The following is a 19,059-nucleotide window of genomic DNA, read 5'->3' on the forward strand; positions in this document are numbered from 1 at the left end:
AACATTCACTTACAGTAGTAGCCTGTACATACCTAATATAACTAGTACACACTGCAGGTAGAGACAGGGCTGAGGGAACATGGAGATTATATCCTATAAACACACTTCCCACACTGGGATTAAAAAAAGATGCTACAAATAAAGTTAGCAGCTCCAAAGTACATCCCTCTGTTGTATATAGCTCACTGCTGATTCTGGACTAACACGAGAGCCACACATGACAAAAAAGCTTTAGAAATACTATGCTCACTCAAAGTGATGAAATTCCTACAAAAGGCTTTTATGCACATGAAAGTAGCACGTTATAAAGAGCAACTGGGCCACACTGCATTTTAATCCAGGTAATTTAACTTCAGCACAGTTAATTATAGCACCTAACAATCTTAAACGGGCTGCTTTATTTATCAAAGAATTCTCTCCATCCACAATTTTGGTAAAGCAGTCAGCAACTAAAGGGAGAGAAAGTGTTTGCACTTCTGAAGGATCCAAATGCTAGACAGTTAACTGCTTTTTAAATCTGTCCATACTTTGGGGCTCCACAACCACCTATAGCAATGACTTTGGCATTTTTACTACACTCTCTCTGGGTGTGACCGTTTGAGGTGGCTCTCGCTTCTGGTGCCAAGCACCCAGCTCCAGGGACAGCGGCAGGGGAGGATAAGGCTTGCCCTTCCCCCCAACCCTCGACACTGGGAAATGACTTGTTTGCTTTAAATCTATTCTACTACTTCCTTTCATGCCCCTTAGGCTCTCACACTGTGAAAAGTCAACATCATTCTCCTAGCTGAAGAGTCTAAAGCTCATACACAGCATAAGTCTACACACATGACCCTTGCTGCTCTTACTCTCCACATTTCTTCTAAACTGATTAAATTCTCTTTGGTCAGAAAGAATGATGATTTTACTCAGGTTCAAAATGAGATAGGATTCCCACAGTGATGCTCTACTTTCTTTGCTACTGTTTTCAGAGTAACCATTGGAATAGCCTGTTAACTGCTACTGTAAAACATGATTGTTCCATCAAACCATCCATACTTCCCCAAACCTCAGGTTTCTATTGGTTCTCCCAGTGCATAATAATGGTTATGCAAAATTGCATAATAATCCATATCCATCATAAAACTGCAGATAAGATTCAAGTCAAGTCAGCACCACAAGGTCTTTCTGCAATGCTTACTACATTCAACGTTTTCTATCATGTGCAAAACGTGCCAGGCTGTAGCAAGAGACTACACAACTTTTGTCACTGTATTTCCAGATGCTTATGCAAAACTCCAGAAAATGCTTCCTATGAAGCAAAGAAAGGTTTCCACAGCACTGATGTCCTCAGACTTTCACAAGTAAAACCAACAGATATTTGAAGAATGATAAACTACATTACAAATTAGAAGGAATACTTAGTGTCTGCTGAAGGCATAAAAATGTACTGCTAGGATGCCTGAATTAAATAGAGAATCTCACTAAGGATGGGGTATTTAGTTAGCAGCAAGCAGCACAACAGGTTGGAAAAAGAGACTGTTTTGGTCACATTGGTGATCCAAGAAGGAGCAGTTCCTAAACATTCTCCAGAATATGGTGAAATACATGGATAGGCTGCATTTGGATCCTTTACTTCTTTCCCTGCCAATTTTCTGTGTTTATCTAAAGCTTCAGTAGCTTTTCTAACCTCGCTCCATGTTGAAGTTGGTAATATCTGTTGATGTTTCCTCATCATCGCTGGAAAGGCCTTCCAGGTGATCTGCCATCTTCCCAGTTTGCTCTCTTGCTTGTCTACGACGAGTTCTGAAAGGGATCACCAGTATAAATCAGCTTATTTCACCCCACCTATACAATGAACAGACCCATCTAAGTTCATCATAATTTGTAATGCAAGGAAGTCCACATTGAACAAAAATTTCAACTATGTCACCATCTCAAATATTCCCCTTTGTTGATGTCTGAAACAATGGAGGGAAGAGAAACCAGCAGAGATCCTGTAGGTATGGAATGGGTTTACTATGCTTTACTTCAGTGATTTAAAATCAGTATCATGTCATGGTGCCTTGTTTTGTACACTTGCATGATAAGTTGGGACTTAAGAATCCCCCTGTGGGGCATACCAACTTCAGTGTTTTATTCCCTTTGCAGGAAATGAACAATGAACAAACACTGCTAATTACAGCAGTATGGCACACAGGTCAGCTGCACTCTGCAAACAGGCAAAGATTGCTAAAGGACAAGAGATTTTAGTACTCTACCTTCTAGCCTCTCTTTCTGCAGTCCGGCGCTTTACTTGTTCTTGATAGATAACTCTGTCTCGTCCAAAAGACTCAAGATTTGGTGCCATCAGTGCTTTATCTGTAAAATTACATAGGTGAAAATTAAAATGCTTATCTAGGATTATATAAATATGCTGTAGGCAGTTTCATAAGAGCCTTTTACCAACTTTAAACTAAGTGTAATTTGAAGTAGAAAGCCAAAGTTTTCAAAAAGGTGTACTCAGAAGCCTGAATTTGCAAGAGGTTAAAAGAGGAAGTAGTGATTAGAAAAATCTCCACTGAAATGTCAAATAGTTTTCACCATACTTCACTCTTGTCCCTCTCACAACAGTGCCCAACTATATGAAAGTGGACATTTTTTAACAAAAATGGCTTGAACTGAATATTCCGAGACAAAAGTGGTCCTCACAGAAACACGTTCACCATCTATCTTTTGGAAAGAAAATGAACAAAAAGAAAGGTAGAGAAGAGTCACTGGAGCAGGAATATATCATTTCAGAGTTCAAGTCATAGTGGTTTCTAAGTTATGTGTTTTAGATCACCTAAAGCTTAAAACACATGAAAATCTACAGGAAAATAAATCACCTTCTCTCCTCTTTTTAAGCTGCAGTTTATTATAGATGTTCCTGATTATAGGAAATGTAGCTAACTAGTGAAGCTGATCAGCAACCAGCATGCAGACCCAGAAGTGTTTCCAGTTCATCCTTTTCAGGTATCAGCAGACTTTTACATGTTAGCTACTGCTCAAGTGCACCCACTAAAATAAAAACATCTAAGTTTAAACAAAAGCCTACCCAAATTTCAGGAGTCAATCTGCATGTCCTAAATAAATCTATTTACAAGTAAGTCATTTATAACATTAATGATTAATCTATGTCAGTGTTCCAATTCTATACCACAACTACTAAGAAGACTCTTTACACACAGATGAATAAATCATCTGTCCCATTTTTAAAAATGTTATTCAAAGCTAAGCTACATGTCTTTGCACAGCACTAAAGCAAAGGTTGGCAGACTTAAATTCACTTCTAGCTCTTCAGTGTTCTGTCACAGTATGAAGAAAAGCAGATCTGTCTCCAACACACATCAAATCGAAGGGTGACGTCAATCCTTAGTCACTGTGATAATGTGAGGGACACAACAGAACTATTTGTAGATGCAGTGAAATTCATTCTCAAGATTCCCAGATTCTAAGTAAGACCTCTCTTTAAAAATCACTCTTGACAACTCCATTTTAAGCTTCTTTTAGGAAATCTGTTTCTAGTACACTAGGTTTCTAGTTCTCACAACAGCATTTCATGGTAAAATGGTAATGTCTACATATGAGGCTCAGGGCTACAAATACTGAGGGAGCTGGGGCTGCTCAGCCTGGAGAAGAGGAGATTCAGTGGAGACCTTATTGCTCCCTACAACTACCTCAAGGGAGGTTGTAGACAGGTGGGAGCTGGTCACTTCTCCCAGGCAACCAGCCCCAGAACAAGAGGACACAGTCTCAAGCTGCACCAAGGGGAGGTTCAGACTGGATGTTAGGAAGAGATTCTTCACAGAGTGATTGCCCATTGTAATGTGCTGCCCAGGGAGGTGCCATGGTTTAGTTGTTTAGGTGGTGTTGGATGATAGGTTGGATGCAATGATCTTGAAGGTCTCTTCCAACCTGGTTTATTCTATTCTATACTGTCCTAAAGGGAGTATTTGTGCTAATCACTCCATAAAGGGATGACCAACCCCGACGCTCTCATGTGTTATCACCCTCAGTGAGTTCTATCTAGTGGTGTTAACAACATTTAATCTCTGTGAAAAAGTCATCACTGTGACAGAACAGGAAATGGCTTTTATTATAGGATTTTAGGTCAGTGAAAGGAGGACAAGAAATTAATTTTTTCAAAATGAAACTCTTTCCAAAGCTGAAAGACAATTACTACTAACCTGGTATTTCACTCATTGATTGACATACTAAAGGGAACCTCCTTCAAGGAGCAACTATTTTCACCCAAGTTAACATTTATGCTTGTGTAGAATTTTTACGCACTGAAGAGTAATCACCACAAGAAAATGCCTCAATGGGAATCCCCCATCCCCACGCTCATCGTAGTAAGCAGGTATTTTAACTTGCTAACTTTAAGGTGTATCTAATTCAGGGTTACTTTTTATTAGTGTGATTGTTTTAAACAATGGCACCAGTGTCTTCCAGTTTTTAGCTGTACCAGGTAAGCCTCTGGAATGAAATACTTATACTGCCTACCCAAATAGAGCATTAGAAAGAAGTTAGTTCTACCCCAGTGCTTCAGATTTTTACAGGTTATGGGAAGTTTATAGATTCGAGGAGGTTAAGGGAGAAAAAGAAAAGTCTTGACTAAGAGGAAAATCATGAATCACATGCTACCACTGCCACCATGCATAGTTTCAGTGCTAGGAAAGAAAAAATATAGTTAGGAGCAACAGAAAGGAGAGATGAAGTCAGAGTTAGAGAGGCTTCGAGTTTAAAACAAAACAGATTAAAGAACTTTATCTAAGCTTCCTTCCGCCTATCTCAAGAGTCAGGATAAACTTCAAGACAGGCACACTTCAAACATTTACATTTAAATTAAGCCATACTAAGTAAACAAGGTTGTTTAATGAATAATAAAAACCTTCAAGATGGACTGACTTGAATGGCTTGAAAACTCCGAAGATTCATCTTTAATATCATCTTGTCGTCTTTGGACAAGGCGGGAAGCTCGCTGTTTGTACAGCTGGTGCATTGCGGATTCAAGTTCATTAATCAGAGGCACCTGTAAAAATACAACACACTACGTAATGCCACGGTCTTTAGGTGCTTAGCTTCTGGGGTACCATACTATTCCCAAGCACAGTGCTCTCACTTGTACTTCTAGCAGCATAAACGGTTTCCTTTTACCCGCAGGTATGGTTTGGGCCAGTGAATTGTCTTAATGTGAAGAAAATGCATGCATTTAACAATGCTGACAGCTTTCAACCACAGTAATAGCCTTCTGAAAACAACTGCTGTTCACTGAATGAGCCTACACAGTAGGACAACCACTTTAGAGAGCGTGAGATATTATTTCCAGTAATCTTGCTTACTTTACCAAGTAAGTTACACATTGTATTGCAGTCCTTACAATTCTCAAACCTCATTCTTTCCTCTCTATCTTTAAACAAGAATGTAGTAGTACTTTACACTCATTTAATGAGAAAACAATCTGTCTGCATAAAGTGAAAAAACAAAGCACGAAGCTAACCTCCTGAAGCCAGCAGATACTGGTTTGGCTATCACTCTTGGTAGCATATGCTGAAATGTTATTAGTGAAATTCAATAAAACACTGCATAAGCAGGTTATGCCCATAGGTAGTTCAAGTCAGTAAAATGTTACTCTAACCTACCATTAAATTTAAAGTTGTACACTTCATGTGTGTTATGCATTGAGTATAATGTTTGAACAATACAGACTTCAGTCAGATCAGACCTGCTACTTTTTCTTTCCTCTTCAAGTGGACTAAATTTCAACAGCAACTATAACAAAAATAGATGATGCTATAACAGCTAAGAATTTCCTGACATTAAAGAGCAGGTTCACTACTCACTTCTGCAAAAATTCAGTTCCTGACACAAGTTAAAATTAGATTAGAAATATTAAAATAGAAAACAGAGCTTTTCACAATCTCTTAATTAGGACAGGCAAGCCCTTTAATATGAACACTGAAGCCACATCCTCCTTACCTCCACAACATATGCTTAGTCCAGAGTCTTCCAGCCTTTTAGCTCAGATATTTCACTGCTGCCTAATATCCAGGATTACATTTTTTTTTTCTCAAAACAAAGATAAAATCAGAATGTCTTTCCTGATGTAATTTAGAATGTGACTCAGCAGCTACTAAAGAACCTCCTCCAGTAAAATACAGGATTATGAAATAATAGCTACAGGGCCATTATAGCTGTCTGAGAATGACACACACATCAGAGGTAATATCAGACAGAGAGCAGGTTTAGTTCTTTGTAATATAAACTGGGCTACAGGCATTAAAATGAAAATAATTCTGTACCAACTCAAAATAAATCCAACTTTCTTTTGGAGAAAGCAAGACAGAGAAATAGGAGGAGGGAATATCTCAGAGCTGGGAAATGTATATTCAGAATTGAAGACTATTTGGAAAAAAAAGAATAGAAATGTTTAAAAACCACCAGCTTGATGTCAGTTTACCATTGAAAATAGAGCATCTTCAGCACACAAAGGGAATTCTACAATTTAGAAGTTATAGAACCATGGAATCGTTTTGGTTGGAAAAGAACTCTAAGATTGAGCCCAGCCATCAACCTGACACTACCAAGGCCATTAAACCACGTCCCAAAGTGCCATGTCTGCACATTTTTTTAACACCTCCAGGGAGGGTGACACCATCCCCTCCCTCAGCAGCCTCTTCCAATGCCTGACCAACACTTAAATGAAAAATTTTCAAAGCATCCCCTGAGGTTCTTTCTATAATTGCCTCAGGATTAAAAAACACAAAACAAAACCAGCCAAACAAAACAAACAAACCCCCCCCCCCCCAGATATGTATTCAGATATACGAATCTGCTCAAAATATTTGCCCCCTAAAACACAGAAGTCTTACGAGTTGTTACTCTTCTGCAATCAATACTATGGTTGATTAGTGACTGACAATTTCACTAGCCTTTATAAAGCTACAGCTCTCACTCATTGTGGGTTTCTTATTCAACACTTTAAATTCTGGTTTGGGTTGTGGTTGGTTTTTTTTCCACTTTCACTGTAAACAGTGCAAGAGGAAAAGTTTAACGCTCACTGAACATACAGATTGCAAGGATAATTTTAACCTACAGTACCAGGCCCTGACAAACACAAGAGTCATTTGAGAATTTGCTTTTGTAGGTAAAATAGTGGCTCACCTAACTGTGCTGTCAAAGACAGGCCCAGAACAATTTAATCTTTCTGTATCCCTTGCATATTCCTACATTCAAAATGTAATGACACTGCTACCATTTTCTAGCCTGCTCAGAAAGTGAAGTTTTGACAGTAATTGCTTGTGAAGAAAAGTCATACAAGCACCTTACCCTCCATTGACTTTATCATTGATGGGAACAACAATAACAAAAAATAAACAGAAGGTCTGACATTTACATTGTTTGTTGCTAAGATAGGTATAATAGCTACCTCTCCTCTGCACCTTACCAATGTTTCTAACATCCAGAATCTCCTCAAAACCGAACGCAAACAAAATGGTTTTGCTTGGTTGGGGATCACAAAGGTTTGAGCACAGTGAATGAAATGGCAGAGGGAAGAAAGCCTAATTGATGATGATGTTTTTTGCTCTCCAAAACGAAGTCAATAGAGACACGGGAAAATTGGAATGAACTCTTCAAGTGGACAAGGATATTGTGAACCCATTAGCACTTCTGCAGCAAACCACATTCTCATTCTGATCAGTACCAGGGTGAATTTGATTAACAACCATGGCTAGTTCTAGCAAAATAACGCATCAGAGAACCGTATCTGGAAGGATAGGGAGGGACCTGGCTTTCTACATATATATGTGTGTTCATGTATGTGTATGTAAATATACACATACATAGAACCACAGGCAATACTGTTATTACACACATGTATACACATTTTATATGCTTATGTACAACAACTACATACATTATATGTTATAAACACACACATTTTGAGTATGATGTAGTCGGGGCCACAGGTCTTACAAAAAGGTTGAAGGTAATTTATCTCTACACTCAACAGATAAGATGAATTCACTGTCCTGCTACATTTTGTTATTTCATTTAAATAAAAACTGATATTGATTTTATTACTTTATTTTTTCCCCTCCTCCCCTCCACCTCCTCTTTAGAAAACATTACAGTGTCCTGCAGAGTCTGTTTTTGAATTGGATAGTACTTTCATCACACTGAAAGCACCTAATTCCAAAACAGATTGTCTGGCCAGAAAAAGGGAGCAATATAGAGGGTCTCATAATAAATGAAATGTTTCTGTTAAACTGACCGTGTCACCTCCTAATTTTGTAACTCAGTTGCACACACAGATAACTGCACCAGCCTCCAACTGAAAACAGCAAAACTCTGTGAACGTCCCTAAGAAGCATGAGATGGTAAAAAAAATCACATCTTATAAATTCAATGGACTAGCATGACAGGTGGGCTATGGGGACAGAGAAGGGGGAGAAAGGTGTCCAGGTGTAAAACCCTTAACAGGCCAACTACCAGGAATGCAAAGGTATATTTTAAGAAAACAACTTTAACAAACTGGGCTTTTTTTAATTACTGTGTAACAGCTGGGTTCATTTACTAGCATAGCCAGATAGGGCAACAAGCCTTCTTACAGACTGAACTGAAATGGTTACACTCTTACTTGTCAGTAAGTTCTCCTGGTTTATACAAAATTTAGGAGACTAAAAAGCTTGGTTTATACTTAAAATAGTGCATTCTGAAACAATTTGTTGCAAAAAAATATGTGAACAAGACAGCATGGGTTATTAAAAGAGAGCCTCCAGACACTGCCTATAGTTACCACAAAAGAAATTTAACAGGAAGTCTTCAGAAAGAAGATGCTGAATAAAGATACAGGTGTTTAAGTTCTCTTCTGAAATACAGAAGAGATGTTCTGAATTATCTCTTTTACCACAGAGACAAAAATGTAAGAAGTTATCTTTAGCAGGAATTTAGGCATCTGGGTAACAAGCTCTAACAATGCAGCAAAAGAAGGCACCGTTACCACCCTGAAACAGCTACTGCAAACAGACACAGGAATCCTGAGCTTCTTCAATGAGCAGAATCTATTGTAATTAATCAACTAGCCGGGTGAATTATCTGGTCCATACTTCCTGGGTTTATTCATGACATAGCTATTCTTCAGCCTACAGGATTGAAGATGGGGTTCTCCCAATACCACTAACCCTGAACAACTAATGCCTAACTGATTAGCAACCAGAATGCTTTTATACTTCTCTCCCACGCTTAGCAAGCTAGGTAGGCAGCAGCTTCAACCATATAGGTAGTTATGATAGCTAAAGTATTAAGATACTACGTTATTGTATTCAAGTCAGAAGACAATAAAGAAATAGCCTATGTATCACTAACTGAATTTTACATCTCCTCTGTTTGTATATATATTTCTATGCATGTGTATGCATATATATATACACACACACGTATTCAGGAGCTCCCTATTATATTTACAGCAAAGTAGTTGAAGCACAATGAGCAAGAAAAGAAAGACTAGATTTTCTTATACATATACAAAGGAATCACAACTACAAGAAAGGAGCATATTTCTAAGCTTGAATGTCCTCAGACAGCTACACTAGTTTTGTAACTTTTCTCCTTCATACACTAAAGCAATACCAAGTATGTGAAAATGCCTGGGAGGAAGAAGTTGACAGTAACACACAAAATACAAGTCGTCTTGAAGTGTTCATAAAGCACTCCAGAAACTAGCAAACTTGTAATTCAGACCTTACTTCTGTTGACCCTGATAGCCAACACAAGTGAAAAGCAGCCTCTAAGGAAAGTTGAAATGCCAGGCTATCTACTAAAATCCTAAAGACATAATCCCAAAGTTTTTAGGTAGCCTAAAGTCAGTGATTTCTCACACTGTGAAAGAGAGGTTCCTGATAACCAGCTGAGCATGACGAACAGTTACTTCTTCAACCTTCGAATAACCAAACCTTCAGAAGAACATGTTCTCAAGGAAATACTTTGGTTTGCAAGCACAAGGAGATGTGGTGGTTGGCATGTACTAAGAGTCCCCCTTTTTTTTTTTTTTTTTAATTAAAAAAAAAAAAAAAGAATGTTTTTGCATCCTTACCTTTTCACTGAAACACTCAAGCAAGTCTTGGACATACCCTCGCATTTCTTGCAAAAACTTATACTGTTCACCAATACCCCCAGAAGACCCTTCTAATCTTTCAATTGCCTTGGTAGAGTCCTCTCGGCTTTGCTGATGTTTCTCATATTGCTGCCGATTAGCTTTGTGCAATTCTTTCATAGAGTCCAACCTGAAGGGCAACGGATAAATAGCAAATTTACATCCAAAAGTCTGTATATTTCAGACCATTGAGATATTAAACAGACAGTGCAAGTACCAAGCCTATATAGAGGATATACTACAAAGACACAGCCTCTGACTTTCATTTCTCACTTTCTCTCCTCTCTTCATAAACAGCAAGGCTAATGGCTCAAATTAATTTGCTAGACTACGCTGAGTGCATGGCATTGCCCAGTCAACGAGTTTTTACAGGAGCTGACAGCACTTAGAATAGCGCAAGGCTGGCCCCTAAACTAAATCTGGGAGAAAAGGGGGCAGGGAAGAACTTTATCGTATGCAAAGCAGCCTTATTGCTCTACTAAATTTGATTTGCTGTCAAAAGCTGTAACACTACAAGGGGCATACAAACCAAGTTTGAAGACGTGTAAAGTGCAAGTCGTTCACTAGAAATGATTTCTCACTGCAATTGGGTTGATCATTCAGTAGAACCTTTTGCGTAACTGACAAGCAGATTACGGCATTTGAACTAAAAGAACCCAAAACCTGTATACACTTTATCTACTGAAGAGGAAACACCTGCTTCACACTTTAGGAGAACATAACTTGACAAGCTAAACACCTCACTGGGCTTTCAATTCTTGACTATAAGACTGTGCAGCGTCCAGAAGATGAAACTCAGACCTGTCTTCAACAAGATCAATGGCCTCATTTTTAACGCTTCACTTCCATAGAAGCAATCCAAGGAGATTTTCGAACAAAGTGTCAATGTCATCTTCAACTTTGAGCTTTTTTTGTTTGCCTTTTTATTTTTATTTTTTAATGGATGTGGCAGTCAGTATTTTTCCAGCGATGAAACTCTGTTTGCTCACCGAGACTAACAGACGCCTGAGGAACAGAAAGCTAGGGGACAGGTCTTTAAGTCTAAAAAGACGGTCTGTCCTACCTGTCTTTAAGCTGTTTCTTTACCAAATCAATAGTAACAGGAGTCATCTCATTACTGGGAGTTTTGAAAGGAACTGTGTTATCTGTTTTTTGAGACTTGGTTTCTGATGATCCATATGCAGCGTAACTGTATGGAATGCCATATGATGAACCATAAGACAGTGTCTGGTAAGTGTTCTGGTAGTACAGATTATTCACTTCAGCAGGCTGACTTGGTTGAACCTAATGGAAATGTAATTGGACCACATTAGACTATAAAGAAAGGACAACTTACTTTTCTTCACACCTCAAATGCCTACATTCTTCACTTTATAACAAGTACGTTTACAAAATGCACTTATCAAGTGGGTTTAAGTGTACAACTTCCTAGATGAAAGCTAGAAGAAGCAAATTCCCTCAGAAACACCTTCTGAAGCGGACAAACTCCTAGTATCACTGGAATTTTAAGTATTGATACATACAGCAAGTTATTAAATGACAATTTTAACCAGCCCCTAAACTCCTACAACAGCCAAGCCCTTGGTCTTAGCAAAATTTAGTATAACACCATTTGAAGGATAACATAAATTCTTAAGAGTCAGTGTATTTGGTTGTGATTTTGCTGAAATTTAATTGGAAAAAAAACCCCAAACACCCACAACTATCCTCTTTGGCTGAAGAGCAACTTCACAATGAATGCACAGGTACAACCTGCTATGAATTCCAACTCTATGCTGCACCCCTGTTTCTGCTGCACAGAAACAGCGACGAAACATGCACTGTTTACACAGACTCTACCAGACCAATGACATACAAGAAGAGAGGCCTGTTCAAAGCAGCATCATTCTACCGCCACATTAAGGCTAAAAATAAATGCTGGTAATAGCATGAAAAACAACTAGTATCTACCCAGAACAAATATGGATGAAATGGATACTACTGGATACTTAAAAATCTTACATCTCATTTCACTTTAAGGAACATTAGAAGCTACACACTGAACCCAGGTGAAACAGCCTTCTGTAAGCTATTCAAATTTGTAATAGATTTAACCAACACACAGAGAAACAAACCAAAAAGAGTTCACAACTAAATACATGCCTGAGGTATGTTGATTCCTTTCCGTATCTGCTCTTGCTCCCATCTACTGAGTTCTTCATCTTGTTCCCCTGCCACCAGTGCTTCATCATCGCTTCCCTCAATACCTTAAGATGAGTAAAAGAGGTAGCAAAAAGAAAATTAATATACTCATAGTAAGGGCCAAGAGGTCAAAAACCTGAGAGACCATGCTTTGGTGGGAACACCTGAATTCACCCTCCTTCCCTCTTCACGAGGTGTTAAAGGAGAACTACTATCACAGAAGTTCTATATAGAAACATCCAATAAGCAAATGTGCAATTAACTGCTGGTAAAGCTCTCTAATGTTAAAGTTCTATGTCTTGCTAATTCTCCTTTTCCAAATGTAACCTGCTTGTCAGCAAGGAGAAAGCAATACCAAAAAAAACCTAATGTTTTTCTTTTCACAACTACTTCCTGAAAAACAAAGCACAGAAACAATACTAACAAAGGCTTAGTGTAGATTGCTACCCGATTCAGGAGCATTGTGTGCTTCTAAGCACAGGAACACAGTCTGCACTCGAAATTTTACAGGCAGATTCCATTACACAGCAGTTTTTCCTTCAAAACAGAACACAAGTACAGATTCATCCCTCTCTGAAAAAACGTATTGTTTCAAAACGTTGAATGGGAGCACTTGCAGTGCAAACAATGCGAACGTTTGTCAGCCGTCCCCCTTGAAAAAAGCTTTTACCTATTTCCTCAGCAATCTTTTGCCTTTGGGATTTTTCCTTCACTGTAAAAACTATCCTCCTCTTCTCGTCATCATCTTCATCATCACTGGCATCATTCTCATCTTCTCGCACGAGGCGGCCTTTGCCTGGCTCACTGTCAACGGGGGTAAAGTCTCCAAGCTCGCGAGCCATTTGTCGCTTTTTCCTAGCGGCATGAATAAAAGCAGCATCTGGAATTTCTCCTAGAGGTAGATGTTAGCACCGTTAAACAACCACTGCAACAAACCAAGTATTACAAATTCCTATTACTCATCTCTGCCACCCTAACAAATCATCTCTGCAAAAAGGGGGGGAAAAAAAAACCAAAAAGAGAGACAAAAAAATTCCACGCTCTCAGAAACATTTGCTAGCAACTTAGAAGCTGCACATGCAAACTTGCTGAAAAGAAACTCCTGAAACTGGGATCTTTCCCAAATTTGGCTCTGCTTCCAGCAGCTCACATGCTGTAAGAGCAAATGCCTGATGTTCCTAGAGGAAATATTCCTAACCAAGAGCAAGCCCTTAAACAGGAGCTAATTATTGCAAAGGGAGGAATAAAACAAGGTTCTTGATTGTGTCACTTCCTGTCCTGATATTGTTCCCAACTCTTCTGATTTGGGGGTAGCAAAAACCATTGGCTGTTTCAACAGATGATGACAGCTCAGAGATTACAAAAACCACAAACTGGACAAAGCTCATGTGAGAGGACTGTGCAATGAAAGGGAAACAAGAAAAGCAGACCTAATGAGAAAAAAAATCTAAAATCCCTAGTACAAAATTAATGCAGATCACCCAAGTCATAAAAACAACAGTCCCCCAAACCAAAATTGCTGAAACAGGAATAATTTTTACCACTACTTTGATCAGCTATGCACAAAAGGTCAAATTTCAGATTTTCTTCATACTTGGCATGAGATCCTCTATTGAAGCCAGCACCTATCACACCACTTCACAATTAGCAATATTGCCCTAAAAGGGAAAATGTTTTGGGAGTCAACTAGGAAGTTCTTTCTCCCATGAAATATGGCCATGTCTGTGGAACCAGGATATCCATCTTATATTTGGGGAGCAAGCTACCAGGAGCTAGCTAACAATAAGTAAATTAGTTACAAAAATACTTCCTCAGACTGATTTCTTTGTCCTCAGTGTCTGACCAGAGCCTCATTAGACAAAATGAGATAAGAAAACATTTAAGATGCATTGCAGATGGGTAGCTGAGACATTCACAATGAAGAGAGCATTTTAACTGAAAGCAGTGAAAATTCATGTGAATTAACCTATTCTAGATCTAGAATCATAGAATCAGTAAGGTTGGAAAAGACCTCAGAGATCATCGAGTCCAACCTGTCACCCAACACTTCATGACAACTAAACCACGGCTTTAAGTGCCACGTCCGATCCCTTTTTGAACACCTCCAGGGACAGGGACTCTACCATCTCCCTGGGCAGCACAGGGAGGTGCTCTCTGTGCTCTCAGTGAAGAACATTCTCCTCACCTCCAGCCTAAACTTCCCCTGGCACAGCTCAAGACTGTGTCCTCTTGTTCTGGTGCTGGTTGCCTGGGAGAAGAGACCAACCCCCACCTGGCTACAACCTCCCTTCAGGTAGTTGTAGAGGGCAAAAAGGTCTCCCCTGAGCCTCCTCTTCTCCAGGCTAAACAATTCCAGCTCCCTCAGCCTCTCCTCACAGGGCTTGTGCTGGAGGCCTCTCCCCAGCCTATCTAGATATTCTTACAGTTTGTCATCACTCAGAGACAAATTATTCTGCAGTAAAACATTTTCTTTCAGACTGTAATATTGAACAGCTTTGCAAAATAGCAGTTTCCTGAATTCTCAGATGCTGGATGCACCACTGGGAAATGTTTCCTAATCTCTCAAACACATTAATCTGCTGTACATGCTGAAAAAAGCATTTGTTAACACATCAAACGTCTTACAATAACCAACCTGGGCGGAGAACATTCAGGGATGACAGTGCACTTGAAAAAGCCCCACCAGCTTTTGGTTTTTCCTCTTCCTTCTCACTTTCAACTTCCATTTCTTCTTCACCGTGCTCACTGTTTGCAGTTCCATCTTCTTGACCTATATCCTTAATCTGTCCTGTCTTTTCTAGCGGTGATTCGACTGGCAAGACAACAAAGCTCAGGTTTTAGTCTTTTTATGAGGATCCCTTGGAAGTAATTTTAAGGTCTAACAACCAAGAGTAAAGTAAAATGCAAATGTTAAATGATCATATTATTGTGAGAGATCTAGTAAAAGATGCCTTCTTAATTGTGAAGTTACTGACATCCTCACATAATAAAACCTGACAAAGCAGACAGCTCAACAACCACTGATTATTTTATATATTGCCAAGTATGTAAAAAGTGAGGGAACTCAATCATTTAGATCACATGTGCAGCCCTCAAACAGCTTCTTACAGAAGTAATTAGAAAGTATTGCCTGTACCACACCAAATCTTTCCGGAAGAAAAAACTCATTTCAAAATATCCCTTTGGTTTTCCTCTTGGGATGGGTGCAATATTACCCTACATTGGGTGGGTAACATAAACAAGCAACAGGTGTAAATCTTATGTTAAAAAATGTATGTTAGATCCAACTACCCAATCCAAGCTGCACGTATCTGAGTTTTCAGACTTGGGCATTTCTTTAGAAAATCCAGACTAATGAGACTGTAGTTCTGTGAGGTCTTTGCACTGGAAGCAAGTAAACTACAGAAATTGCAAAGTGGACAAGCAGGAAATAAGCACATGGCAGCCATGTGCAAAATTCAATTTTTAAAGGATCTCTGTGACAGAAGCAAGCATTTCTGGGTTTGCCCATGCCCCACATCCATTGCACAGGCAACTTGAAAGATTTGACTAAGAATCTGTGGGGTTTTTAATGCAGAAAAGACCTCTTTAAAATCTTTTAAGATATTTAAAAGACTAACTTAATTAACTCTAACAAGGGCAATTTTCTGCATAGGAAAATGTTCAACTCTCACACATTACAGCTATACCCTTGCAATCTCCATATCATAGGTCTCTCAGCTTGTGCTCATAGCACTGGAGGTTACTACTCCAAACCAAATCCTAACTAGAAAAGAAATCATTACACTTTAACAATGAGTTTCTCAAAACCCAGCAGAAGTGCAATTCCCAGGCTCTTTTCCAAGACCTGGAGAACTAAACATTGTTACAAGATCCTTCTGCTGCAAAACCTTCCTCCTGTCACCTTAATAATCAAGTCTGCTCTAAGGCTGAGGTCCTGAAACAGTTTTTGAATAATCTATTTAATAGGCAAGAACCCTGCTCTGCCCATTCCACATTCTTCCTCTTCGATATGTCACAAGGACACACCCTGTCTGATAAGCACCACATTTCTAAACCAATTTAATTACTTCCTGATTTAATAGGAAGAAACTTGTCTCAGTTCAGCTCATAAACAGAGCAGAAATACAGGAACTACTGACATCTACTGACAACTGTATACATAGCTGAGAAGTTTCATCCTTCCATATCTTTTTCACATGAGAAAGGATCAAAACACTCTCTACCAGCTTGTGAACAACATTTGTAAGGTTCAAATGAACACATTTAAGTTCTAATTGCTAAACCCTCTAAAAAGACTAACAATTCATCCTGAATAGAAGCAATTTGTATTTAAAATACTTAATCTTTTCCATTACAAAAGTAAGTTAGTTCTGCAGTTACCATCTGTTGGAGAATTGACCTCTGTCCTAACTTTGGATTTTTCAAGGTCTTCTTTGTATTCTTTCTTCAATTGCTTTACAATCTTTTTGCTGTAACTTGATTTCTTCACTTTAAAAACTTCTTCAGTTTCTTTAAAAGAGAAGTTGGAAAACATTACATTAGACCTGCCAAGAAGTCCACTTACCTATCAAATCTCCCAATTCTGCACCTAGAACTTACTGAAAGCCATTAACAACACAATTTAATGCAACATCTGCATTGCTGCAACAAAACCAGTCCCATATCCCTTCATCTGGACCCATGTCTACATCATTTTCTGGTAGTCACTTTCAAGTGTATTCATCCCACTCACAGCACCATCATGTGTACACACGTGGCCTGCTTTTATCTGATTGCAGTATTAAAAAACAAACAAACAAACAAACAAAACAGAACCAACCAAACCAAACAAAAACCAGCTGATCCTTCACTGTGACCAGGAATTTGGAAGAAAACCAGGAGCCCAGTTTTCTCCCAGCCAAACATATATCCAACCAGTGAACAACTAGTGAGTAAGGGAATGGCTGCTTTTGGTTGTACTACCAGTTGAAATGCCTGCAACCTACCAAAAGGTACACAGCAAGTTAAAGAATCAAAACAAAATTACGTAGGAAATCCACAAGTGTTTGGGGTTCAAGTCTGGAGTGCAATTCCACATGTCCAGTATTTCTGTCAAGATCTCAAGTGACTAGCCTTAGAATGCAAGTTCCAGTGATGACAAGAAAATTCCTCCAAAGAAAATTCAAAATGCACACTAACTCTATTGCTGAGAAAAGGGGTCACAAAAATAAGCTCGTTTTACTCAACCTGAACTTTTGGGAGTCTGAGGAGGGGATTTTGATATTTTAAACTAATTTTTAATACATAGCAGCTATCATCCATAAACAGATTATTTAAGTGTGAATGGACCAATTTGTGGCTGCAGTAGCTGCTGTGATCCTGATGAAGTATTATCTGAAGTCCTGTACAAGCACAGCTGTTGAATTTTTCTAAAACCTAAGGTGTAGAAACTGCTCAACCATTTTTCCCACTATTTGTGGAGCTTAATCTAACAAACCTTGTGGACAGCTAGATGAACTTACTCTCCGACAAAATACCAGTGCCTTCACATACTTTGCAAGGACAACAGGCGGTCCAACGTGGCCTGTTAACACCAGCCACATCAGATGAAAACGAACCACACAAAGCCGAAGGAAAGATGCCCCTCAACCATTACTCGTGGTTGAGGCGAGACATGGGGAGCTACACAGGTGCTGGGCTTACTACCTGCTACCAAACAAACCCACATCAGACTAAATCCTATGCTCTGACCAGCAATTCACCCAGCTGGAGTGTGCACAACAGTCAGGCACCTGCAACACAAAAGCAGAGACAATCTACCTCGCTGAACTAGAATTAAGCCCGCGAGCCTTCACCCTCGCTGGTCCCCGGTGCTGGAAGCACGCTGGTCGGGGATGGGAGCGGGGCCAGAGGCGGCTGCCGATGGGGCTCTCCCTGCCCGTGCATCCTTCGCCCCCCGCCACCGCTCCCCCAAGGGCTCTACCCGCTCTTCTGCGACCTCCCATCACCCCCGTGTCACACGGGGCAACCCAACTGCTGTAAAAAATAAATCAAACAAGGATGTTGTTTCTCTTAGGGACGGAGAGGTGTGCAGACGACGGGAGAAGGCCCAGTGCAGGGTGCCCAGCTCCGGGTCCCTTCCACCCCTGCAAAGGCCGCGCTGCCCCAGTGCCCGCGGATGGGCAACTCCCCGCCTCACCCTCCTCTTCGTCCTGGAAGCTCAGCAGACTGGCCCGCGGCACCTCTTTGTTCTCCCGTGACCGCTTCTTCTCCTTGGGGCGCCCGGCTCCCGGGAGCCCGTTGCCTTGCTGCTGCGGCGGCGGTGGCGGCGGTGGCGGCAGGAGCACGGGCGCCGGCAGAGCCCCCAGGCTTGCCCTGTCGCCTCCTACTAAACCCAGCCCCAAGCCGAGAGCCGCACCGTAGCTCGCGGCGCAAGCGAATGCCGCCGGACTGCCGGGCAGAGCGAGGGGCACGCAGCCGGCGGGCAGCGGCAGGAGCCCGGGGCCCCCCGGCAGCGCCATGGAGGCCTCGCCGGGCCCTTCCCCCACCGCCCCGGCCGCCGCCGCCGGCTCCTGAGGTGGCTCTTCATCACGCTCCTCATCCTCCTCCTCCGAGTCGTTCCGCTTCCGCACATTCACCCTCCGCGCCTTGCGGAACATGCCGCCGGGCACCTACGCGCCGCTCCGGCAACCGCCCGCTCCCGCCACCCCACGCCGCGTCCTAGGCCCGGCTCCCCGAGCATG

General features: G+C 40.6%; 1 protein-coding gene across 1 annotated transcript in view; it reads right to left on the reverse strand.

Moving 5' to 3' along the window:
* PAXBP1 (PAX3 and PAX7 binding protein 1) overlaps positions 1-19,059 on the reverse strand; it is a 30,729-nt gene extending 11,670 nt beyond the window's left edge. The window contains exons 1-10 of the mRNA XM_068144526.1: positions 18,516-19,059; positions 16,718-16,846; positions 14,970-15,146; positions 13,005-13,226; positions 12,296-12,399; positions 11,217-11,437; positions 10,094-10,283; positions 4,906-5,029; positions 2,238-2,337; positions 1,667-1,782 (exon numbers count right to left, since the gene is read on the reverse strand). Coding sequence (XP_068000627.1) covers positions 1,667-1,782; positions 2,238-2,337; positions 4,906-5,029; positions 10,094-10,283; positions 11,217-11,437; positions 12,296-12,399; positions 13,005-13,226; positions 14,970-15,146; positions 16,718-16,846; positions 18,516-18,975 — 1,843 coding nt within the window. The 5' untranslated portion in view covers positions 18,976-19,059. The remainder of the gene's footprint in view (positions 1-1,666; positions 1,783-2,237; positions 2,338-4,905; positions 5,030-10,093; positions 10,284-11,216; positions 11,438-12,295; positions 12,400-13,004; positions 13,227-14,969; positions 15,147-16,717; positions 16,847-18,515) is intronic.

This window comes from Melanerpes formicivorus, unplaced genomic scaffold (assembly GCF_026170545.1).
Source record: "Melanerpes formicivorus ecotype bairdi unplaced genomic scaffold, bMelFor1.0.p_v2 SCAF_11, whole genome shotgun sequence".
In the NCBI taxonomy this organism is placed as follows: Eukaryota; Metazoa; Chordata; class Aves; order Piciformes; family Picidae; genus Melanerpes; species Melanerpes formicivorus.